General features: G+C 40.3%; 2 protein-coding genes across 2 annotated transcripts; both read right to left on the bottom strand.

Annotated features, from left to right (window-relative positions):
* Positions 1 to 229: 229 nt before the first annotated feature.
* Positions 230 to 1,275, bottom strand: LOC306697939 (transcriptional and immune response regulator-like). Its single transcript, XM_079162046.1, has one exon. The coding sequence runs from the start codon at positions 1,133 to 1,135 to the stop codon at positions 833 to 835; it is 303 nt and encodes a 100-aa protein (XP_079018172.1). The 5' UTR covers positions 1,136 to 1,275; the 3' UTR covers positions 230 to 832.
* Positions 1,276 to 10,706: 9,431 nt separating this feature from the next.
* Positions 10,707 to 14,963, bottom strand: gp1bb (glycoprotein Ib platelet subunit beta). Its single transcript, XM_079162047.1, has 2 exons — positions 14,876 to 14,963; positions 10,707 to 12,761 (listed from the first exon to the last, which is right to left on the bottom strand). The coding sequence occupies exon 2, from the start codon at positions 12,747 to 12,749 to the stop codon at positions 12,126 to 12,128; it is 624 nt and encodes a 207-aa protein (XP_079018173.1). The 5' UTR covers positions 12,750 to 12,761; positions 14,876 to 14,963; the 3' UTR covers positions 10,707 to 12,125.
* Positions 14,964 to 26,790: the final 11,827 nt, after the last annotated feature.

Raw genomic sequence — 26,790 nt, 5'->3', positions numbered from 1 at the left:
TGAGGGTTCCTGAAGATGGGCTTTTTTTTCTTCCTTTGTTTGCTTTTGCAGTCCATCCTCACAGTTTGCTGCCTCACTGATCCAAAAGGTCAACACCACTGCATGCACCTATAATTCAGAATCGGCTTAATCTGCCAGAATAAAAACAGGAGGATCTTAACATGAAATGACCTGAAGACCAATAATGTAAAGTACTTGTGTAATAAGGACAAACCAGGTATCACATATAAACATTTAAATAATTTATTTAGAAAAAATGTACAAAGGAACACATCATGAATGCAAATCGTCGTGGGACAATAACACATTAGTGAACCCCAACGAGTCCTTTTCATATAACAAAGTGAAGCTGAGAGACAAGGCTTGTGTTCAGGCATTCGTGTAGGCGGATTCTTCGGCACCATAAAAGTCTCAGATTGCAGCTGTACACCGCCAATGGACGCGGCGACGTGCACCTTGTAGCTACACGGGGGCCGCTTCACAGTCAGGCATCCACAGGAATGCATCAATAGAAATCAAGTCTCAGGGAAAGGACGTGCGTGCCCTTCCATGTTCCCGGTCAGGTCCTCCATCCGCTCCGGGAGGAGGACTCTCCGCTGTCACCTCCGTACCGTCCATGAGGCGACAGCCGCTACGTGTTGCCCCCTCTCCGGGAGGCCGGCGGTACTCTCCTCCGCGCCTGACGCTCCTTATCCATGCGAAAAGGTGGGACCGCATCTCGGCGGTGACCCAGTCATATCGGGAGCGTTTCTTTTCACATTCGGCTCAGACATGAGCCGAGAGAGAGAGAGAGACACGACCAAAAAAATAATAAAGAACTGTTAAAACACAGTCAACGCATCTTGAGCAGCTGCCGGACCATGCCCGCGATCTGGAGGAACTTATCCTTCTTCCGCTGCTTCAGAGCCATCAGGGCCCGCGCCGTCTCCTCCGGGTCCAGCGTGTAGGAGAAGATGCTCCTCACTCTCTCCTCCGCCTTCACGTCGCCCGTTTTCTGGAAGAGCCTCATGAGCGCGTCCTGGTTGACGTTCTCGAAGATGTTGGCGACGGCCTTCTTACGGTGCGCCGTGTCGAACTTGTTGCCGCGGACGGAGGGGCTGACGCGGCGGCACTCGGAGGAAACGTAGGACGACATCTTTGTCTTCGTTTTCTCCAGTTGGAGACTCTGTGTGGTTTTTCTCCGCTCCGATCGTGGCCCCGCAGCTCGATACGGAGGAGTTGTTAGGGATGCGCACTCTGCGGCCGGAGCGGCTTAAGGCTTGAGTGAGTGAGGGAGTGAGTGCGCGCCGGAGAGCTGAGCCTCAGAGTATTTATAGGAGCGGTGGGAGGTTCGTTCTTCCGGGACAGCTGTGACATCAGCAGTCTCTGAAGGCAGCCCCCCCCCCCACACACACACACACACACACACACACACACACACACACACACACACACACACACACACACACACACACACACACACACACACACACACACACACACACACACACACACAACCAGCTCTCCAAACAGACCTTTACGCGCCGCAGTCTGACTGATGAAACTGATGTGCAAATAAGCCTTTCTGTCCCTGAAGTAAACAAATAAGCACAAACAGATATTATAGAGCACCATGTCAAATGCACCAGCCGTCAGTAAAACATTAGGAGTAGTTTCATTTCACTATTGAAAATGCAATGTTGAAAAAAAAATCTCTTCACTCAACTATAAATCAGTAAAAACTGAAGTAAAAGTTGAACTATCACATTGTAAACGCACTGCATTAAGCTACACAAGTGGCATTAAAATGTACTTAAATACTATGCAAATACACATGCATTATCAACAAAATGTACTTCAATGATAAACACTTTATGGAGAAGAAAGACCTTTACTGTAGCAGTTGTATTTAATACACTCATTGAGCATTTTGTTCATCTATAAAGTAGTGACTGTCCGAATCAGTTGAGTGAAAAAGGACAATATCTGTGCCTGAATTGTAGCAGAGTGGAAGTATAAAGCATCATAAACTTAGTTACATTCCACAACTGTTCTATCAATCAATAGATTCTTTCTATTGATTGCTAAGTAGAACAGTACAGACATGCACGTATCATGTATGATGATATGTCGTATATTTGTATATCACAGGATGTTATTACCAGGGACCTAACATGTGCATAACACCGAAGTGACAATCAACGCATGCTGTCTCAGCTCATCTCAGTTAGTTGTGTCTTTTGATTTGTTATTGTCGGCACGGAGCAAGTTTATAAATCAAGAATAAGATCAATAAAATTGTGAATCTGCTCTCTATTCCTATTCCTTTCCTGTTGGGACATTTACACCGGCTGGAGCTCTAAAGTGTAGAGGTACATGTTATAAACTATGTTATATATGCTATTTTCAAATAGTGTTTTGATGTGACATTTACTTTGTAATCAACTTGAGTTTTGAGTGTTTTTGTCATGTAGTGTGTGTTTTTCTACCGTTCCCCACACTGCTACAGACCTCCCTTTGCCAGTGAGCAGTGCTAAAAAGAAAAAGTTTGCTTGCTGGCTTTGACATGGAAGGTTAGTGAGTTCTGTTTACAAGCGGAGTTGAACCGTGGCCCATGCAGTCCAGCTGATCTGTGTTGATAAGGCTGCAAGGCGTTCCCCCTCGAGAGGCAACTCTTCGTGATAAACAGCAACTGTCAGTCTCATGCTGGTGTAACTCTCATTCCTTCCTAAAAAAAAGGAGCTGACCCTTCTACAAGTGTGACAACAGCCCAGTCCCTTATATGGAAAAAGTCAAAGTCAGGGGCAATGGCCATAAGTGACACTGGAAGTGAATCGTTTCCCCCCCAGAAGTCTGCACAATGAAGTCCATATGCTCGGCATGTGGCATTCGCTTTAAATGCTGAGTTGGGCATTAAAGCAAAGATCCTAGCTGAGTCTGCGGTGAAACAATACCCGGTTCCTCACTGACGGCGTCAGAACAATGTGTCGCCACAGATACCCGTCTCTCTTGAGCTGGTATGGCAGATATCACTGGAGAGACACAAAGCAATGAAAGTGTCGGCTGGTGGAAACCGCATATTTATGACCACAAAGTTGTCCCCGCTGCATGAGAGACAAGCAACACACAATGAGGCTTCAGTGGGTAGACAAAAACTGGTGCCTTGACCCGCTGACCCTATTCTCCACACCAAGCATTCATACTTATCATAACAAAAGGGACACGGAATTTAGTTCTGTCATCTTCTTTCCCCCCCATGGGACGGAATTGCCTCACGTGAGACATTAGATTTACTTCTTCATGTACCCTTAAAATTAAAGGATCCTTGTGCAGATGTTGACATCTGGCTTTAATGACATTAACCACACTCCCAAATGTCCCTTAAATAGAGTCCAGGTCACAGATAAGAAAAGGAGGCAGCATGTTGACAAGTTTGAGTCCTATTGATTATGTAACACAGTCAATGTTCAGCATTATCCATCTAGACTCGGCTGTGATTAACTCGTCGTCGTCTTTGTTTATGGTTGTACCGTACTTGAGGCAATTAGTAGTCCATGTCTCTGAAGGCACAGGTGTTTAAATGTCTCGAGCTACAGGAAGGCGTTACTCCGTCTCAGTTAGAAAATCTTTCAAGGTTCAAATCAAGAATGGATTTTGAAAAGCTTCAGGCTGATTTCACGTGTCATAACCCCACAATGTGGGACACAGCAGGGACGTTGTGTTATGCACCAGTTAGTCAGACATAAATAGCTTTACAGCTGTTTGTTATGGAGCCTTACATCAATCATTGAGACAATATTTCCTATCAATGGAAGTCCTGTTAGTGTTTTCTTAATGTTTTATCTTTATCTATTTTTCTTCGAGCAAGTATTAGTACTGGTGTCCTCAGAAAGTCCTTGTGGCGCCTCAGAGTCATAAAACAACAAAACCTGGTACTGCTTTTCAAAATAAATCACATGACAGCAGAATAGCCCTGGGGTCAAATCGCAAGTGTCTACCTTGAAAATAGATAAATGGATGGCGGATAGCCCCGTGTCTCATTCTACTGTGTGCTTAAAGGAACAGTTGGACATCTATGTTTATTTACTTTCTTGCCTCGAGTTAGATGCCACTCTCTTCTGGGTCAAAATGATGGAAGTCCTTGGTCGCTTGATTGGTTCAGCAACCCCATTTGAGTCCTGTTTTATTGTTTCGGGGGACAGAGGCCAGATATATCACTCAGGCACACGAGTTGACAGGTCTAAGGGTGATCACCAGAGGAGGAACTGGAGGGTGTGCTAAGCTTATGGCATCATCAGCTGTAACTGCAATATGAGAGCAGCTCTGAGCTAACAAATGTGGCACGCTCACATGCACATACATGCACTAAAAGCTATGTCAACAAAGCAAGGAGAAGCTCTGATAACAACACACACAGAGGGAGAGACTTCTCAGGTCGTCAGCACTCTACTATATCTTTACATAGCAGATAGTTGCTTGCTGCTACATTCATGCTCCCTTGATATGCCCTCTTTAGGATTATGACGAACACTGATTCACTTTATGGTAAAGACATCTACTGGTCCAACTTACCTATTCCAATTAAACACAGTATAAATAATGTAAAAAAAGAAACTCTGCGCTGGAGGTATAACGAGGACACAAACAACAGCTGTTACAACATTCAATACCAGTAAACAGAAGCAAATGCCTCACGGCATCTTAGTGAGCGACTACATGCACCTCTAATAACGATGAATAATGAGTCACCGCTGGCTTTGTGGTTGCAGTGAGAGAATGCATGTCTTCATTCATTAGTTCATTCAGTATATATCTGACCCACCAGGAATCTGTGGCTGGCAGCAGACACCCAGCATGTCTGTTTGGCAAGCTGTTTGTGTACGAGCACATGAAGGAAAGGTCATTTGGGAAAATACAGGTCCTGGAGGCACTGTGGGTGTCAAGTCTTTGAAGAGAATTTGTTGTATTATTAAGGGCATTTTGTGAGAAGGGGCACAGATGAGCCAATTATAAACCAGACCTTGTAAAATGCTAATCAGGGTCAGATTTCCCAGAAAAAGGTGCACTGGGTTTACTTGAAGTACATCGTGACACTCTGCAAGCGTGCCATAGAATTTCTTACGATGTAAATATCAGACAAAACTTTAAAAGGTTTAACATACATACAGTGATACAGCCGCCTCAACAAATATTCTTATTTTGTGTTTTATGTCTTGCTCATTTGTTAGAGAATGAATAGAATGCAATGAAAATGTGGTAATTGTTTTTGAAACCTCCGTAAAGGCTTCATTGGAATCACCACATTGTTAAATGGGTTGGGTTGGAGTGGTACATGTTCTCAACATGAGCAGCATCAGATCTACAATAGATCCAGCTGTAACACTTGCACCCCCTGAAGTGGAGTTCATGTTTCCTCTTACCTCTGCCTGAACGCTGAACCCACCAGGGGCAAGGCTCCATTACACTGAAACCGGCTCACTCAGGCTACTGTTGCTTAGTTCACAGCTGACTGCACCACAGGGGCCCGAGGGCAAATCTACTGTACTTATGTCCAGGCGATGTTCCCCAGTCAGGATCCTGAACTGTGCCTGCATGTCCAGGCCCCATCAGGTGGATCATGCTAAGGTCACTGGTCTACGAGGTGGTCAGAGAGCTTTTTGTTGTCTTACACATTTCTCATAGTTCCATATGATTACTGTTCCTGTATGGAGATAATTGCTTCATAACATCAACACTAAACGTGTTCATGGATGTTAATGCAATTGGTCAGTCCACCACTCTGGTGCAGACAACATTTTTGGGGGGTCTTCATTTTTCAACTTGGGTCAGCATTTGAGCCAAATTTGAATTTGACCAATGCTTTCATTTATGACGAAACTATGCTAACATGCTAAAATAAGATGGTGAACCTTGTATATATTAGTCAACGTACATCATATATGAGCATTATTGCCGTGAGAATGTTAGCATGCTTACCTTAAAGTGCCACTATGCTGAAGTACAGGGCCGTGTGGCCGTAGACTCTACATCTTGTTTTTAAGTTCTCCTGGTCTGAACTAATTCTCTGCAACATGTAAAATAGAACTCAGTGCAGTGTTGTGTTTTAATTTAGTGATACACGCTAAAACGTGGTAACAATTAAGCAAAGGCTTGACGGTTAAGGATCAAGTACTATTTCCACATTTCATACCTCAGATCAGCATGGAGACCAAAACAGCTATAAAACCCACATGCCCAGTTACACTGTTACAGTTTCTGTTTATCACGAGCTGAGCCTGCGGAGCAGAGCAGTAAAGGGTTCTCCACCCATGTGTGAGGAAACCCTAGATACGCCGCTGGTGACAGCCTAGCAGGGGCTCAGATATCTGACTGTCTCCATGGCAATACAGTGGGGGCAACAAGAGAGTTAGTGGCTGGAGGTGGAGATGCAGAGAGGATACTGCGAGGTTGACTGGGTCACCATAACACTGCGCCAACAAACAAGCAGTGACTCAGTGTTGAGGCACTTTAACATCCTGTTACACTTAAGGCAGAAACAGTCTCAATCTGTTACTGGTGACAGTATGATTATGTTGCATTTGATATTCCCGAATTAGGCGTGTGTGTAGTCATCTGTATGATATTTCTCCACGCACAATGTTTCACACACAGTTTGGTTTGTAAATCAAACTAAACTGTAACTTCATATTCTCCTAACATTTTAACCCCTTCAACCGTTTATGCTTCATTTATTCATCAAATCTATCTGTGTTTTAGTGGGGAGATTTCCAGCACAACCACAGTCTCGTGCTCGTCAACAGCTACATAAATGGACGGATGTGAGATGGTCAAATATGCTGACCCCGCATGAAGTTAACAGTAAAACAGAGAAGCACATCAATTGATGGGGTTTGGTCCAGCACCGTGTAAAGGAAAGTGCTGGAGCCTGTTGAAAGTAGGCCCATTGTTCATCATGGCGGGAGGGCAAGGTCATATCAGAGAGTCCGGAGGGAGGAACAAGTCATCTGTGGAAGGAGTCTTGACATATCTGAGACAATACACCGTTTGAAAGGAAATGTCACGCTGAGTGTACTCGTGTGTCGAGTCTTGGGTTCTTGTCAAGAATTGGATACAATTGATACCACTCTCACACAAAAGAGTGATATCAATCTTCTCAACCAATTCTTTGCAACTAAGCAAATAACTGTATTTCACAAAAGTAGCTATTTCTGATAATATTAGCAGGAAGTGTTGAATAAAAAGCATTGACCAAACTGTGATTTTCTTCAGATAGAACAGTTTTGGACTCATTTTGCCCTTCTGATCCAGTGCCCGTATGGAACATGGCCGCTCAGAGCCTGTGCCCTCTCTGCTTGCAGCGGTGTCGTTCGGAGTGGGCTGATTGCTGAAGAACAGTTTGTTTGTAACGTTAGTACATCCAGCATCCAAATGACATGAAAGGTACTTTTTGGCACCTGCCTCTGCATCGTTTAACCCAAATCAGACACATGGGAGCCATGAAACTGACTCGTCCCTTTTTAAAAGGTGTGACACAATTAGGCTGCTACTGAGACACAGAGGAAAACATTACTTGTGAAGAAGGAAAAAAAACAAAAGACTTCTCGTCATCGGGGTTACTTTTAAGAGACTGTTCCTGCCAGTCGATCACAGCTTCTGGGCAGCACAACAAAACCAATTGCTCAAATGCAAGAGTTATATGATGTGTATCTTTTTAACATTGAATAACAAAAGAACCCATACGTAGCATGCATCAGTGTTGCATAATGAAACAAAGCCAGACAGATTAAGAGGAAGTCCTTCAACTGGAAATTCTATGAGCTCAGGGAAGTTTAATGGTGCTTACTGTGGTAACTTGGGTGTGGAACCGAGAGCTCGGCTAGTTTCAGCTGCAGGCTGGTTCAAACCGGTCTGTCAGTAGGAGAAATCAGTCACGTGGATGAGTTAACTCAGCACTAGGTTCTTGTGTATTACAGTATGTCCATGGAGGATAACAGAGAAAGCTGCGAAGAAGAATGGGGAAAACACAAAGTAGATCTATTGTTTGAGCTTCGGCCACTAGATCTCACATGAAACGTGTTATAGAATATGTGACAACAACAACATAGAGAAGAGGGGGGGGGTTGGAGGACAACAAAGGAAATGCAGGAATTAGAGTCACTCCATTGTTTTATAGCATTAAGGAACCACTCAGCATGCAGACACTGCAATACTTATGGAATCATAAGGTCCATACTTTTGCAATGAAGTACAGGGCCGCTGATTGTCAGTCCATGTTTTGCAGTAGGAAGGAATGCAGTACAGGGATCATCCCCCATGCTCCAGTTTGGGCAGCACCACATGGCGTCAATAAATAACAGCCGTGTGTGTCGGCTAATGCAGCTCAAGCCTTCATTTTCAAGCTCTGGTGAAAATATGAAGAAAACATCACATATTCTGTTTGACTCGTGTATTATTATACAGGAATGATTGCACAAAAGATAAGGAATGGAGACAAAACAACCCGAGAATGGCTCAAGGACTTGACATAACTATGCAGACTTTTAAACATTTGAAAAGATGATCCCATGATGGGAGGGCTGGTTCACGAGCATGACAGAAGAAAGAACAACAATAAAGATGGCTCTCTGCATGCAGCATGTTTTACATATTTACAACCCGAAGAAAATGTTGTTATAGGTCAGCTTAGCACTGGATCATAGTGGGGAATGGGGAGTGCTTGACATGTAGCCTTTACACATCATCTTCCATTAAGTTTGTCTTTTCCCTCTTTATTCTTGTCGCTCTGTATTGCAGTGCACAATGCATGTTGGGTTTGTAGAATATTAATATTTATGATTATGCATGTTATAAATGAAGCCACCAAGTGGTGGAAAACTGCATTCAAGTAAATGCACTTATTTAAAGTTACTGTGAGGAATTTTGAACTACTGTAGTTATGAAACAGTGTTGAATTAATACTGATGCCTCTATGTGACCTTAATAAATCTAGACCACTATCAGAAAGAAGATATATTATTTTTTATAAAGTTATTATTATGCAGGTTTTCCCAGAAACTCCTTCACCTCAGACTCAAGCGGGGCCTCCAGCAGCAAACAGCCCCGATTCCACTTTGCTGCAGCTTCTACCTGCAGGCGGATGCTCAGCGCCGGAGAGTCCAGACCAACAGAATGCATGTTATAGTGTTTACCAATGAAATGATCAGAGAGCATTTCTTTTACGTAGGGAGTCCATGGCAGGCACAACCAGGTGCGTCCACTTCCGCCCACCAAGGCTTTAATATTTTGCCTACTGCCCTTGCTTTCCTTTGGAATTTGGAATTTTTGGAATAAAATGATATTTTTTACTATAAGAACTAAACCAGCAAATATAACTGGAACCAAACTTTATCTGACAGTATCCTCAATCCTAGATCTAGTCTGATAGTGCTACATTCTTCTGTGAGTGCTCTGATAATGCCATGTTGTTATTACTGAATGATGAATGATCCTTTGTTTCATCACCACATTTCCCCGTCACTGCGACGATTAGACTGAGATTTGTAGTCGAGTTAGGCTCCTTAGATCGATTTAGTGAACAGTCGAGTATTCGGGGTCACCCCATGATCAATAATTGGATCTCAATTGATCTCTAAGTGAGATCAAATGTCTTTGGAATTAAGACTGAGACAGTAGACTGAGATCTGTCAAACTTGAAGCTGGATTTGACCCTGTTCCACAGCAGTGATGTGATATGGATCTCTGCCTGCAGGGGAATTGGAAAATAAGCGGTCTGATCATCAAGGTCAGACCAGCAGCGTGGAACAGACTGCACTGTCCCTGGCAGGACTCCATCAGCCTCATAATTTACATTGTTGTGTTTTGTGTGTCGTCAATAGAGTCACATTTTTCCACAGACGCTCTGTCACGCAAGCCAGTTGTCTTTCCAATGCCCCGCCATCCAGCAGCAACATCAGCCCATCTCTAAAGGCCACGTAGTCTACTTATGAGTTGAAAAATGTGTTTTCTCCAGTGTCAAATGAATAGTTTTTTACACGACTTGAAGACTCCTGATGAGACCACATGAGTTGTTGTGATAGACCTGATGTGTGACAGCCCACTACAGGCAGCTCGGGCTCACTGCAGATGGGTGGATTTGTTTTAAATGACCTGAGTGCTCTCTGGTGGTGATGTTGTGAAGTGATGGGCCTGTCCTGCAGCATCTCGGCTCATTCGAGATGAACTGTGCCTCGTCTGGAAAGTGGAAGAAACTCGGTGGCAGCAGCAGAGGGCGATTACAAAAAGCTGCTGTCAAGTCGGACAGTGTCCAGCAGCCTTCAAAGAATGTACAAGAAGTCAAAGAAATATTAGCAAACTGTTCCAAATGCAGGCTACCGGTAGTAGTAGCCTACCACATTCAGATTGATTATTTGTAGATTTGTGTATACAATATCCTGTATATACTATTAACGTCATGGGGGCCAATTTCTACCATGGGGAACAAGTCTTGGACTCCAGTAGTGCCCCAGTAGTCAAAGTTGGTTTCTCCGGGGTATGTTGACATTCAGGTGTTGTTTTTAAAGTATGTTAAATTGAGTCTGGTTGTTTATAGCCTTGATATGAGACTGGAATATCAGACGGGAATCAAAAATCACTCCAAGCTTTTTGATGATCAAGCTTTTTAAAAAGACCAACATCAACGTTGAAACTCAAGTTCTACTCAAGATACACATTCCAAAAACCTACTACTGCCACTACTGCTGCTATAGGCTAATACTACTACTACTAGTAATGTTACCACGAGGCTAGCCTACTGTATTTTGACTACTTAAGCTCATTTGGAATTATTCACCTATGGTTCAAGTACTCAGTGTTGAAAATAGCAACATTCATCTTTTACAAGTACTAATAACTTCAACTTGAATCCTGCTTATCTCATATTTAACATTTTAAAAGATACATCAATTAAAATTAGATTAATTCTATTTTTATTTAATTTGAATATATGATTTATATAATATAAATAGCGAACACATACACATTTTACATTAGAAAAGACAGAACAATGGTTATAAAATGTATATTAATACATAAGCATGGCAGTCAACATGCAACATTTAGAGTGTGTGGATGATAACATTAGCACAACTTGTTAATGAATTAATCATTTAGAATTTAAGTCGATAAAAACTAAAATGTCTTCCATTTGATACCTTATTATAAAGACAACATCAATACACAATGTCCACACTGTATCAAAGAGGGGAGGGAGGAACACACTTTTCCTGACTTCTGTGGTCCCCTTTTCATCGATGCCCATCCCCCACCCCTCACTATCGCAGAGCTTGATGCTGACCGTCAGTAGAAACACGGGAAAGCTGCAGCACACAAGCGCAACACCGGCAGCAGCTAAAGCGTCCGGGTTAAAGCTAAAATGGTAGCAGAGGATGGACCCAAACGCAGAGAGACACATGGGAACAGAGGGATGATCAACAGGGATTTGAATACAGAACATGTTCAAAACAAAACTTGCAGAGCAGGAGAGTCAAAGAAAATCCAAGAAAAAACAGAATGGCTGAAACACAAAACAGGATCAGGTGAATTAGGAGAAACGCACAAGGGATACACATTCAAATATAAGAATATAATGCAATCAAAAAAATGTAAACATTTGCCAGATATCAAACAGGCACATAAAACACTGATGAAGATTCATGAAGTTCTTCAGCCGTAACATTTTCTCATTCAGTCTTCGGTTAGGATCATTTTTAATTTTTGTTTTCAACCACACAGCAATGACAATTATATTTTTCACTTTAAAATATCCTGCTAAGTACATATCTTTTCACAATTCAAAGGGTTCTCATCAAAATACTGTCAATGAAATGAATAGAATCCAGACATAACAACGATGGCATCAGCCTCAGAAATCCGTCATTCTTCAGCGCAGATTATTTCTAATCTTTCTTTTCATTTAGTCTGTTCTACGGTGTTAAACGGTGGTATATGATGGTCAACAGACAAATTACAGAAAATAACATCATAACGTGTCTTAGTCAGGTGTTGGACCATTTCAAGTCTCCCATAGGTGCTCAGTTGGAATTAATTCTCTGCAAATGATAAACAGCTCTTCTACTTCGTTTGAATCAATCCCACATCACAGCTCCATCTCAGATGCTGCTGTCCTTTAAAGGCGCGTACTCGTTCTTCCTCAGACTCTCCCCGGCTGTGAAGCTCTCCTCCGTGGTCCTCCTCGCCTCTTTGGAGAGCCTCTCGAACCTCCTCAGGAACACGATGAGAGCCACCAGCAGAGCCGCCTGCACCAGCACAAACACAAACAGACACACCTGTGAGGCCAGAGCCAGGTCACAGTACCAGTAGTGGCAGGACTCCAGGACCTCCTTCTCTGTTAAATACACCAGCAGTCGCCCTCTCAGGCTGGGAGGGAAGCTGCAGTTGACGCCCAGGTGTGATGTGAGGGTGTCAGGCTGACGGAGCAGCCAGGATCGCAGGTAGAGGATGCCGCAGTCACATTGCCAGGGGTTACCATGAAGGGAGACAGAGCGGAGGGAGGTCAGATCATCCAGGAGCCCATTGGGGAGGCTGGTCAGCCGGTTATCATGGAGACGGAGGGAGGTGGTCCCAGCAGGATAAGTGGTGGGCAGCGAGGAGGAGGTGAGAGACCTGCTGCTGCAATCCACCTGACTGCCATGACAGGAGCAAAGATGGGGGCATGCTGATGACCTTTGACCTCCAAACAAGGGGAGCAGGCACAAGAGCAGAAGTCCTTTCATGGTTACTGATCACTGCAGAGGAGAGGAGAGGAGAGGAGGGGAGGGAGAGGAGAGGAGAGGAGAGGAGGGGAGGGAGAGGAGAGGAGAGGAGAGGAGAGGAGGGGAGAGAGAGGAGGGGAGAGAGAGGAGAGGAGAGGAGAGGAGGGGAGGGAGAGGAGGGGAGGGAGAGGAGGGGAGAGGAGTGGAGGGGAGAGAGAGGAGAGAGGAGAGTCAGTTGTTCATGATATGTCCCCTTTAATACGATGTTGAGGTTCTTGAACTTTACTTTAGTATTTCCAGTTTCTACCACTTTATACTTCTGCTCATATGTAGAGGTATATGTTGTTCATGTGAGGCTGTAAATTGTGTTGTTGTGGGACTGTGCAGGGTTTTAAATGGTTCTAGTCACTTTCAAATACATCTACATTACCTGCTTTGTATAGAATAGGACCAGACACTGTGTGTGAACTTCGTCTCAAACTAATATCAACTAATTTCTGCCGACTTTCAGACACATTTTATTAAATTAAATATACATGTGATGTTCTGCTTAGTTTTTGCACAATTCAAACAATGAAATTTAAAATAAACAAACATAACAGAGATAAATGAATATCACAGAGCAGGAAGAGGAAGAAAGCCAACTGGGCTTATTTGAAGCCTCCCCCTATATAATATTAAAATTTTACAAAATTACAAACATAAAGTATGAATAAGACATTACACTACAACGAAAGAAAGGAAGAAAGAATGAAAGAAAAGATAAAGATAATGTAATTGTGTCGAGTGTGTGCGAGCATGTGTGTGTATGTGAGAGTGAGCATGGTCCTGTGTTTGTTCAGTGATGTTGGTTTATACACCTGCAGTAACTCATAAGCAATAGTAATACAAGTCCCTATGAGTGAAACAACTGTAAATGTAATGTAGCAGCTAAAACAAGAACGACACGAACACTAATACATTAAAAAACTGTTACAAAACAGCAATTAGATGTTCTTTTAGGCACCTTTTGAAACATTTTATAGAGGGACATTTTAGGTGGGAAAAGTCATTCCATAATTTGGTTCCCCTAAACCTTATAGAAAATTGACCTCTGCTAGTCAGTAATTTAGGAGGATGAAGATGTGAAGATTGACGAGTTGAGTATGACTGAACCTGTGAATTAAATTTGTAGTAAGTCTTGAAATGATCAGGAATATTCCTTCACCTGAAAGTATCTTATAAATGAAAACACAAGTTTGAGAAATATTGATGTCATAAATAGTAAGAATCTGCAATTTCTGAAATAGAGGAGCAGACGTGAAGTGTTTTTCTAGTATTTTTGAAAAACAAGGCAATATAGATATGGATCTATAGTTGTTAAAACAACATGTTTTTTTTGCTTTTAACAAAGGAATAACTGGCAATTTTGAAATCTTCTGGCACAACAGCTGTTTTCAAAGACACGGTGAAGATGTGAACAAGTGGCTGCAATATTGACTGTTTCACCTGTTTGACAAGAAATGCAGAAATGTTGTCATGGCCAGCCGAAGATATTTTGAGGTCATCAATTATATCACTTATTTCTTGAATATTTGGGGTCATAAAATTAGAGATAATAGGGACATTTGTTGGAATAAAATCCAGTGGATTCCCATGACAAGCCGGAATATTGTTGGCTAATTCATTACCGATAGTTGAGTATCAAACACGTACATGATACCATTTACTAAAGTAGCAAGTCCAATACATGTGTTAACATATATTGACACGATGTGTTCATATCAAAGCATTCTTTTGGATGTTTCGTTCATCCAGTGCACTGACGGCGATAAAACGGATGAACGACCTGGAGGTCAGGACGATGCAGGCTGTGGCCGAGGCCTCATGTGAGGTCGCTTGATGAGCAGACAGAGGCACAAAGCACCGAGACTTCACAGGGATTTTAGTTTGATTCTTTTCTACTTGGAAAACAAGTTTGAAATGTATCTTTTACAAGATCCTTCCTGCTCTTACAAACAGAAGAGAGTCATTCTGCCAAACTGAACTTCACCGACTTGACAGCTTTCTGTGATATGTTAAGAGCAACACATGGAGTGATGGGTCAGGAAACCCTGTTTTAATGTCATTAATGTTAAAGACAGCTACAGAACTAAAGAGTCATTTACCTTCAGTGCTGCGTGTCTTCAGGAGAGATGTGTCTCTACGGTCGCTCTGAGAGGCCGAGTGTGTGTGTTACTACCAGCTGGCACTCACTGATAAAGACCACTGACTAATAGGAACACACACACTTGTACAGTACAACATACACGCACAGACGTCTAACAGGACATGAGAAGTATCTCAGCTTATGGGTCCTTCACTTCTGATGACTTTGTACTGCAGGAAGCGCTCTGGAAAGAACCGTTTGGAACTTGGAGGTAGAATAGAGACAGTGTTCAATGACTTAGTTTTTATTTTTTATGAATTATTGGTGCAACCTAGAGAGCCTTCTAGTCAGATTACAGCAGCTAACACAGGAACACATTCAACATGTGGGAAGAATAAAGTTTACGATGATACATTATATTTATGAATATTTACATGGGTTTAAATGAAGAAGTTCTTTTAAGGACATTTTTCTATTTTCCCTGTAATCAGCATAAAATATGTTATTTCTTAGATTATTGGGAAAATTACAGACCTGTAATATAAAGTGTATTTAAAGTTAAGATCAGGCAGCAAAGAAGAAAACATGTCCTTCATCACGATACATTCAGATATATTAAGTGTAATATGGATTATTACCAGTGGTGGTTTACTCAAGTACTGCACTGTCCAATTTTGAAGTACTTGTACTTCCCTGTATTTCCATTTATACATTTTAGACACAAATATTGCACTTGTTACTCCAGAGAATTTATTTGATTCCCTAAATGACTGCTTACTTTGTAGATTCTGACTAATAACACAAAATAAAATAAAATAATAATTGTAGTGTATCATAAGTTACCCTTTTAAGGGTACACATGAGTGTACACATGTAGTACAAATCACTTTTGAGAATGAATGAAATGATATTTTAAAATATTTAAAAAACGTACATGATGAAGAGATTCTGATCAAATGAACCATGTAACCTATTTTAAGATAAGTTTATTGATCCCCACGGGGAAATTCACCAACTACCCAGCAGTATATAAAGTATAGTATTCAAAATGAGCTCTACTTTTACCAGCTTCGACATTAAAGCTTTAATGCATCATTAATTATAATATAATAATATAATATGGGGCATTGTGCATAATGGTACTTCATTTTGATGCTTCTACTTTTGCACTAGGTCAAATTGTACCTTTTTCTTCAGTATTTCTGTAGTATTGCTACTTTTACAGAAGTACAATATCTGAGTACTTCTTCCAGCAGAAAATGTGTGAGTCAAAGTCCCGGCACAGAAAACACACATGAGTGTGTCTCATTGAGTCTGAAGTGACGTCTGCTCTGACTGGCAGTGTGCAGAGGAAGAATGGCTGCAGGAGATAAACGGCTCCAGCTCGGAGCGCTGCCACTCACACTCTGACAGCCGGACGTGACGGAGGAGCTGAGCTCACTGGACCTCAATGTGCTTTCACTCTGTAACACTCAGAGAGAAACCACGCAGGTTGACGAGAAAACAAGAGTTTTATTTGTCACACTTTTATAAATGAGGCTGAGCGCACAGCAAAAGATGTACTGTTCCTCAGCATCAGCCTACACACACACACACAACGCTCAATGTCTAAGTCCTGTAATCACATGCAACACCAAGCATGGTAAACCAGCAGAGCATCAAAACTATCTGAGCCAACCAAGTTAGTAAATCACATAAGATTGAACAACAGCATCTAATTCATATTCATATCCAATCATTCAGTGCTGTCAGCCTCTCCCAGGAGAAGAGACTACACACACACCCTCAGAGACCAGCAACACTGGACTTTGGTTGGAATGTACAAAATACAAACCGGTTTTATTTGTTTTTTACAATAAAAATGTTTTAAGGTTACAAAAACAGATAATGTAAAAAGTAAAGAAAAGAAAAGATAATTCATTAAATGAACACATGATTAGTAATAATACAAATCAAAGAATGAAAAGTAAAATCATGACAGATTCTAAATTATAATATATTTTCTTTTTTATACTTAAATATTGTATTAATTATATTAATATATGTTTTTTACAGCAGAGAAAAGCAAATCCCCAAAACGTGAAAAAAATAAATAAACCATACAACTGACAAAGACAGACCAGGAAGAAAAACAACTTAAACATAAATGAATAAATATAAAAATAAAAACATCAAAACAACCAAAATGGTGCAACACACCAACAACGTTGTCCGACACTCGTGTCAACCATAAATTCAGCCAACAACAGATATCAAAAATACATTCGGAGGGTTCTAAACACAGCATTACTAAGACTTCTGGTTTTACATGGAGTAGCATCCTGTTTGAAGGATACTTGTCTTCTTAACAGATAATGAGCATCAACACTAAACAGAGTCAAAAAACCGGTGTGAGGTGGAGGGCAAGTCACCAGCCAATTTCCTTGTTCTGACAGATATTTGATCCATTTTGTCCATCTTGCTATCAATGTGTCTTTTCTTAGTCTCAGAAGGAAAGTCAGTCTTTCCATAGCGTGAATTTCTTGAATGATTTCAGTCCAATTTTCTACTGAGGGTCGGTTTGTAGCCACTTAGGAGTGAGTGCTTTTTTTGCTGCTACCGTTAATATTTTTCGGAGGTATCTGTCATTTCCTGTTATTATTATTGTATTTTTCTTGCAATATCTGAAAACTTTGTAAAGTGTTTTTCTCCGTTATTGTGCAGAAAGCAGTAATACCTTGGTTGGTCCGGTACCTGAATCTAGAATCTATACAATTTGGTTTAAATTCTGTGTCATATGCAAGCCATCTGAGTTTTCTGAACTGGGTCCACACATTTCATTGCTTTACAACATCAAACCAGGTGTGCAGGCTGAATGAGACCATGGGGTTCAGATGGGCACGATAAGTCTGCGATCATTGCTTGTACTGGGATACCTTTGCATTCATTTTCCATCTCCTTCCACTTAGCCTCGTAACATTGTTACACCAAGGAACTATTCTTTTTAATTGGGTGGAATGGAAATACTCTCTAAGGTGAGGGAGAGACATACCACCTCCCTCCTTACTGATGGTCAACGTGCTATATTTAACCCTTAGTTTCCTTCCACTCCAAATAAATCTGGAGATCTGTCTGTCCCCGTCCTGGAATTGTCTGGCTGGGATTTTAACTGGTAGTGACAGAAATAAATACAGTAGTCTAGGTAAAATGGACATTTTATAATATCAATTCTCACACTTAAATTCAATTTCTTGACCAATTACTTAGATCTTCTTTAACTGTTTTTGTTTACAATTTCATAGTTTGTTTTATACGAACCACTAGTAGAGTGAGTTAACCAAACTCCAAGGTATTTGATTGCTTTTTGAGACCAGTTAATGGGAATCTTTTGCTTTATAAAAGGTGATAGATTAAATGAAATGCTAATATTTGAGTTTCTTGCATATTTAACCAAATTTGTCAAGGAGATCTAAAAGGTTAGGAAGGCAGGCATCGGATGTACTATATAAATGTAATATATTTTCATTGAATAAAAAGCTGAGTTGGTTCTTGATCGGTAGTTTGGTTCAAACTTCTTTTGTCTCTCTTTTGATTTGTTTGAGTTTCCCCAAACTAGCACACAGTGAGTGATGAATGGAAGTAAAAGTGAACAATACAATGTGAAGAATGACGCTGGATTTAACAAATCCCTCATTTTATTCAGTGTTGTGATGGATTTGGATATTTCTGCTTTGACATGTTTATGTTCCAACTGCATACAACCACTGAGAGACCAGGGTCCTGTTCCTCGTACGTGGCTAACTGTGTTAGCCGGATCATTTTCAGGATGAGATTACATAAGTCAGGCTTTTCAGTTCCTCGAAGCAAGTTTGGCAAAATCACCATAGCAACACATCCATAAACTTGAACCTGCTCCAGTGCAGGCTAACTTAAGTTAGCTGGATAAGCTGCCACTCCCCTGGAAAAAGTGTCAGCTCCCTTCCTCAGAGATCCCATTGATGAAGGAGGATATTAGTCAGATCAGCGTTTTATAGGGAGAGAGTTCTTCGAGATCGCCAAGACCCGTTATCACATCATGATGACTTCCTGTACGAGCTCTATCGATTCTGCCGACAAGGAATCATTTATGGTCATCATGGTTGAAAGCACTCATAATGATATGACAGTATTATTAGTACACCATAGATATCATTGTTGTAGAACATGATGAAGGTGGACTCATGATACGAATAGAGAGAATTACACACAATTTATTTTCACTGCTGATTATGAATAATACATACATACTGATCCGTCCATACACAGATTCACACACGCATATTCAAACTCCTATTCTATATGATAATCTACACATACATGTATATACACACATATATATATAGTACATGATACATAAGCGCATACAGTACATATATCCTCATAAGTTATTAATTCGTATCAGTTAGATACTCTTTGGGCTTGTTTTTATCTACTTATTCTGAAAGAGTTGAGATAATTATGTTCGCTATAGATCTCATTGGATGATGCGTTCCATGAAGCCTACTGCCAGCAGCACATTTAAAGAAATATCATCTGATTGATTGAGGTGATGAGGCACTTAAAATTAACCTATACATTTTCTTGTCTGCGATATTTTGCCATGCTTCTTGTCTAGCATCTTATGTGTCATCAACGGGGCCAATCCAGACATCGGAGAAGAGACGGCCCACAGTCTCCATGGAACAATAACAGGACTGGCGGGCGGACCCAGTGAGGGACCATTCAACACAGAGGCTGAGTTAACTTTAGATTCTGACTATAACAAACCTGTACATTCAATACACACATTAGAAACTAGACATGCACCACTCACACCCACATACCATGTGTATTTGAATGGAAATGAAGGTTTTACAAAGTTACCACAAGTCATGTTATTAAAGTCCTATTAAAGGTAAACATGTTATATTTTTGATTGGCTCAGGAGGCATACCAATCAGTGAGCCATACACAAAGCCCTTGTCCTGTACACTAGATGATATCACATGTAAACACTCATTTCTGCTGTCTGATTGCTGCCCTATACATTTGTTAGGAAGAGATTTGTTGTGTGTATTTGGAATACTCCCTGATGGCATGATAGTGAGCAGACAAGAATCATACAAACAAATGATGAAATAAGACCCAACAGAGCTGTTGTAGATCTACGAGTGGTCTTTAGTACCAACTGTAAGAGATACAACAGCATCACACCAAACTGATTCTGCCTCACAACATCCACCACATAGACAATGTCACACGCAGGCTGATCCACATTGCACAGCACACAAGTCACAAGTCACAAGTCACAAGGACCAGATGAGAGATTTGAGGAAGTATGGTTTGGAAGAGAGAGTGAGATAGAGAAGTTATGTATGGTGGACATTTATTGGACAGAAAATGCTGAGTAGAAGAATAAAGTGAATCAGAAGTTATTTCACATGATGTTCTCCAAAAACAGGAAAGTGTTCAGAGAGACCAGAGTCTTGAACCAAGAATGGACCGACTCTTATAGGTTCATTCTTCACAGGAGCAGTTTACAACCAAAGTGTTTCACATGTTCAGAGACCGTGACTATAATTAAAAGCGGTAATGTGAAGCGCACTACGACACAAAGCACAACTCTTTTGAGCAAATGTACCCACTCACATCTGAAATGAAGGCACAGAAAATAAACAATCTAAGAGCCCAATATGATCAGAATCATGTTAATTCACTGACCAACAATGATGTTAACAGAGAGGAATAGAGCTGAAACAAGTGGTTTAAAGAAACGGTTACTGGAGACAAAGTAAAGAAATGATAACATATCACATTTTATTAATTTAGCATGGTACACAAGAGGGTTCAGTTTTTTTTGGTATTTTGTAGAAAATGTATTGTTTGCACGCACGCAACTTTTCCTTCCAACTTTCCTATTCCACTTCCTTCTTTAATACATAAAACCTTTACTTCTCCCTCTCTTAGGCGGTTTTATTTCTTTGATTTTTTTGCATGTTAATAAGTTTCATTTGTTTAATTCCTACTTGGTTTATATATATATATATATATATATATATATATATATATATATATATATGTTTTAGATTTATTTAGTGTGTTTAAAAGTTTCACATTTTTACAAATTGTTTAATACTTTCTTACCAGATTTCTGTTTTTCTATGATTTGACTTAGTGGAAGAAGGAAAGAGACAATGTTCCATTTAAATAGTTTACTTTTTCTGCTGTAGTGCAAATGTCACACACTTTAGAAGACTAAAAACTATTGTCTATAATGTTTCTAATTCATACCATAGTTAATTGGCAGTTGAAACTTGAAAGTTAATAACAGTTGAAATCAGTTCCTGAAATGAGGGGTTTACTATCTTGTTAAACTATGTGAACATTAGGAAACATACATTTGGATGGAACATGGTCAAAGGGTTAGGGTCGGGGAGGGTTAGACCATTTTGAAAGACATTTCCTTTATGTAAAGAGTTCAACACAAACTCATGACACCACACAAAAAGTTAAGATCGTACGTTCCATTCATTCATGATTAGCAGTAGTAATAGTATTTGTACAGCTTCAATAATACTGTGGTAGTGCATAAACAACAGCAGCACTAAAGGAGTTTTTAAACCAAGTAAAACATGTTTTAACCTCCATGTGTCTCCGTCACGGCCATTTCTTCATATTGTTCCCTTGTGTTTCTCTCTGTCTCCCTCTCTTTGTTTGTGAGTGAGTGAGTTGATTCTTTCCTACAGCTCACTCTCCTGTTCACCTTCCTCATCAGTTCATCAGCCTCGCTTGTTTTCAACCCCAGCTCTTAACATGCTGATGATTTTCTGTGGGGTCCGGTTTATAACTTTAACACGTGTGTTTGCATGTGCTGTGTTTTGAGATAGCTGACAATAAGAACACGTTATGAAATAGTGTTTGGTTAGGCTGCACAGGAGTTATTTATTGCATTCATACCAGTAACTTCACTCGCTTCTCAAGGCACAAGGTCATCAGTTGGTACTTAGCAGAGGCTGGTTACGTTTTGCAGTGGAGTTAATGTTACTGGAACTGGTTGTTGAGCTAATAGTCTTCTTCTTCTTGTTTTTACAGGTTCATGTGAAGATGCAGTGGAAGTGTAAATACTGTGAGTTCATAACTGTGAAAAGGGGTTACCTGTTAACATTACAGGTTCAAACATAGGAGCTACAGTAGAACTGTACCGTTTCCTTGTTTACACCAAGAATGTTTGTGCACACTTAACTCCATTAATGCCCTTAAGGTCCACTTATCAAAAATTCTCCAGAAAGCTCAGGATGCACAACTGTGTGAAACTGCACAAGTAACCTTTCACTGTCACTTGTGTGATATTTCTGCACCTCACCTGCGCAGTACACGTTTAAAAGTTCATCACAGAGTCCACTGTCCATATAAAGGATGTAACTTTTATACTCTACATTTAATGCACATATAAGTAAGCGGCACAGAGCAGACAATTGGAGGATGTTCAAGACACAAATGGTCTCTGGTAGTGGAACTCATGAAATGTCCCAAGAAGAACAAATACCTCCAAATGACACCACTGATTTAGAGGACAGTGAGGATTCTAGTAGTGAAGAGCTAATTAATGAACGAAAGAACAAACATTTCAAATCCAGCAAGGATATTTATGGGTGTTTTTCCAGCACTACTTTGCAGGTGGCTTCACCTCACGCTGGTGCCCACTGGCAAAGTATTATTCACTGTGAGAAGCCATGTCTGCATTAGATCTTTCCATGGCGCACCATGCAGCTGCAGCCAGGGGTGAATATAGGTCCGTATGTATGAGGTGGTCTCAAAGGAGGTTACACGCACACACTCAAAATATGTAAGGTGCTGCCATTTAACAATGTTTTCAATGTGCCACTCTTTCCTACCTACCTGTCTGAGGGCAAATATTTACATTCCAGTGCTAGTGTATTGTTATTAGGATTGTAGTGCACATATTTGTACATTCCAGTGCTAGTGTATTGTTATTAGGATTGCAGTGCACATATTTGTACATTCCAGTGCTAGTGTATTGTTATTAGGATTGCAGTGCACATATTTGTACATGTTTAGGTCTTATATGCAGAGACACCTCAACCGTGGGGTCTGCTAACTCGTGGGTATTAATAGCCCCTCCAAACCATGCCTCCCCTGGTTTTAATCCCCTTTTGTCACCAAAGACCCCCTTGAAATGTGTAACTACGAAGGTACTTATTTTGAATTATGTTAGAAGTTTATGTTGAATGAGGAGTAGGAATGTTCCACCACTTGTGTTTTACAGTGTATGCTCAGGACTGCATATTTGTGTTCAGTTGTTTCGATATGTTTATTATTTATTACATTTTTTGATTTATTGGTTTATTTGATACCGGACAGTGCACATTAAAAAAAACATTTCTGTAAATGCGCCAGAGTTAGCCACAAGGCTATTTTTCATCTGTAGTCCCAAGAGGCAGATGTTACAAAATAAACCTAAAAACAGAAGATAAGATTACATTTAAAAAGTTATACAATATTGACGCTTTACAATGAAAAAAGTGAGAACAAAACTCTTATACATGGTCAAGTACTAACAAGACATGCAACACAGAGGCTCTCAAAGTGGGTTAGGGTGTCAGAGGGATGACTACGTTCAAATAGAAACATGAACTAAAGACAATATTATGCTGCAGTTGTTAGACACTAAAAAACATCCATGTCAGGGGCTCAACACGTAAACGCATGCAGAGTATGTGAAATAACCCAGTTCCTCTGTCCTTATCCTGTCAAGTTGAAATTGAGCGTTTTAGTTGAAATGCCTGTATGTGAATAGTCATTCACAAGGAACAGTCACTGTGCAATGCTGCAATCCTTCTCTCGACAAGTTGGAATTTTTTTCAGTTTTAACAGTTACAATGCAATATTTAATAACAAATAAAACACATTGGAACATTAAAATGTATTGTTGAATTTCTTTCCTTTCCTATACAATTTTCTTGAAACTATGCATTAAATCTCAATCAAAAAGTATAATTTTATTAAAAGTAAAGACATTACTTAAATAAACTAATCTTAAGTAGCAATACATGTTATTTTGATTTGTTTATATATACTTATGTATGTTGAACTTAAAACTTAAAAACAATAAAATGAAAAATGGATCACACTCACTATTAGCAGATCAGACAGGCGATCAGGATCAGAAGCAAAGAGAACGGACTGGGACAGTTTTGAGGAGCCTTTTGTTCAAAATGTTAGTAACTGTTTCTTCAAACACAGACTCTGGCTCTTAGCAGATCTCAGTGATCCATCCATGACTAACGGTCAGAAGTGAATGTGTTCTTTTATATTTTGTAATGTTGGTGGATTTTCCCATTATTGAACCAGAGAACGGCTCACATTAGTTTCCTTTAAATGACAGCATGCTTCACAGGAAGTGACCAGCTGAGGGCAGTGTTTGTCTACTTATCGCCCTCTCAGAATCAGAATGGCTGCTCGCACAAGCGCTTTAATCCATCACAGTGCAGTCATGACTCGGATCCATTCATGTAGCTTTGTGTTCAGGTTCCAGCTTCAATAGAATAACAACTCTTAGTTAATTCCAGGCTCAGTCATTATAACACTTAACATCCAATATGAAGCATTACTCCACTTAGCTGTAAGACAACAGTAAGTTTGTGTCCACAGTTGTTATTTTCTGACCAACAGAGGTTTGTTCTGTTCATTCATCAAAGTATGAGGTTTATAAAGCTCTTAAGGAGAAAGAGCATGAGGGTCTGTGTCTCCACTGATTGCACGGAGGGTGTTGTAGTTATAGGGTGAAGATAACAGCAAGGTTACAGAATTAGCAAAACTGAAAATAATTATTTTAAACTTGCGCTTAAATTCGCCACTTTCTGATCACATGAATCATATGACCTCGGATTTCTATCCTTCCACAAATCAACAAATTGTACCAAAATAGCAATAAAGAATAAATGAATACAGCACAAATAGTCAGTAGTACTACATCATTAGTAGTATCTGACTGCAACTCTATGGCTTGACACAGCACACGAGTTAACAAATAGAAATTACGAAACCAGTCTACATGAAGTCCCACTCTGCTGTTGGAATTTCCATCATTACCATTTGTTTAGTGGTCACTACATGCAAAAGCAAGACTATTTTTCTATAAATCACATTTTATACACAGAGGCAATTGAATTATCTTCCATAATTAGGTTTAAAACAAAACAATAAGAGCTTAAAATGTTACCAAAAAAAAGAGGCAAAAAGCATAAAAAGGTCTGAGAGAGAATTTCATCCAGAGGCAGTAGTGAACATTAAAGTAAGTTTAAGTCAATTCCATGATTGACTGGTAGCCATTGCAGTTATAATGTGACCATCTCAAATGCACCACAACCCTAGCCACACATTTAAAAACCCTGTTGTCCTCCTGAGCCTTCCCTTCATTAGTTACTTTTGTGTATTTCTTTGCATTTTATGTAATTTTCTAAATCTAATTGATTCTATTTTAGTTGATTTTATTCAGCTTTTTACTGGTTATTGTTTTTATATGTCCTGCTAATGCTTTTAAAGAACCTTGAATTGCCTCTGTTTGAAATATGCTACATAAATAAAGCAGCCTGGTCTTTAGGCGAGTAAGCAGATTGTTAGACTTTAGAGGATGAGTTTTGAGACAATCCTCCCAATTGGAGTGCTAGAAGCAGGTGTGTTGGCTGATGTTGGCCAGTTGAAGAGCTCAGACAATCTGCCATCTTGTTTCTCTTGACCTCTTCGGGTTGGACGAGCATTGATCAGTGTGTTTGGGGCCTCTGGTCCCACAGTGAAGAAAACCGAGCTAAAATCAATCTGGGTCAGCTGTTCAGACTTTAGCAGGTTATTAGCTCTACAGGAAAGTCCACATTGAAAGTATAGAAGAAGAAAAAAAAACTGTTTGGCTACTGTCAATATATAAATACAGCTGACTCAAAACCTAAAAGTGCAAATGGGAGTGAAAGAGGGGCTTGACTGAAGCTGAACAACTATCCTAGCTGTGTCTGAACTCATTACTAAATACTAACTTTAAGCTAGTAAATTCAAATGCCTGTGCACTACTGTATGGATATGTTCTCAGATAGTCTACAGAGGGTTGTCCAAATAAACAGTCCATCAAGGGTTAATGTTTGGATAATCAAATTAAGGGGAAAGCTTGACAGTGAATATCAGCCTTTAGCTCAATTATATTAATTCATGTATTTATCCTTTGATATCGGTTACAACAGCAGCACCCTTCACATCTTGCATAAATACCAATGTCAATACATTCAGAAAAACACTTTGAGATGGGTTGCAGGGTCAGGAACTTAAGTTTGTATCCATGGATTGAGGGGATTAATCTCTCATGGCCTATTTGATCCTTTCACTGCTCAGCGCCGTTTCAGACTAGACGACAGGAAACACATCACGGTACAAACGACTGTCCACGAGGGCTCAGTTCAGCCATCGTTAATAACAAAAGTCAGCCTGTTGTCATACATTATTTGCACTTATAGCTCTGAAAAGGAATGCAATATAATTTGTATCATTAATCAACATAATCATGAGCCAGGACGTGCAGGGCTGCAGCTAAGGAAGTTCAAGTAGTATTAAGAGTGACAAAGTCAGCATAGGGAAGAGATTGGAGAGGATGGATGAGTCCATCGAACACGGGACTTTCACCCAGGAGAGGTTTGGGCCCTCCTGTGTGAATGTCAATGTTACGTAACATACAGCATACACTGGTTCTGCACTGCAGGGGCTGATCACTTGTGTTGGTGGACATTCATAAGAAAACTCAAACAACAAAATCATTTATTGTAAGATGTGCAAAGCACTGAATGTGGATGCGTTGTAAAATTCAGTATGCACAAAAAAATAGATGGAATGTATGATGGATAAGTGACTGCCTATCCAAAGTCAAACTTTGAA

This window comes from Pholis gunnellus (assembly GCF_910591455.1).
Source record: "Pholis gunnellus genome assembly, chromosome: 6".
Lineage (NCBI taxonomy): Eukaryota > Metazoa > Chordata > Actinopteri > Perciformes > Pholidae > Pholis > Pholis gunnellus.
This window is presented reverse-complemented; position numbering and strand designations above follow the sequence as displayed.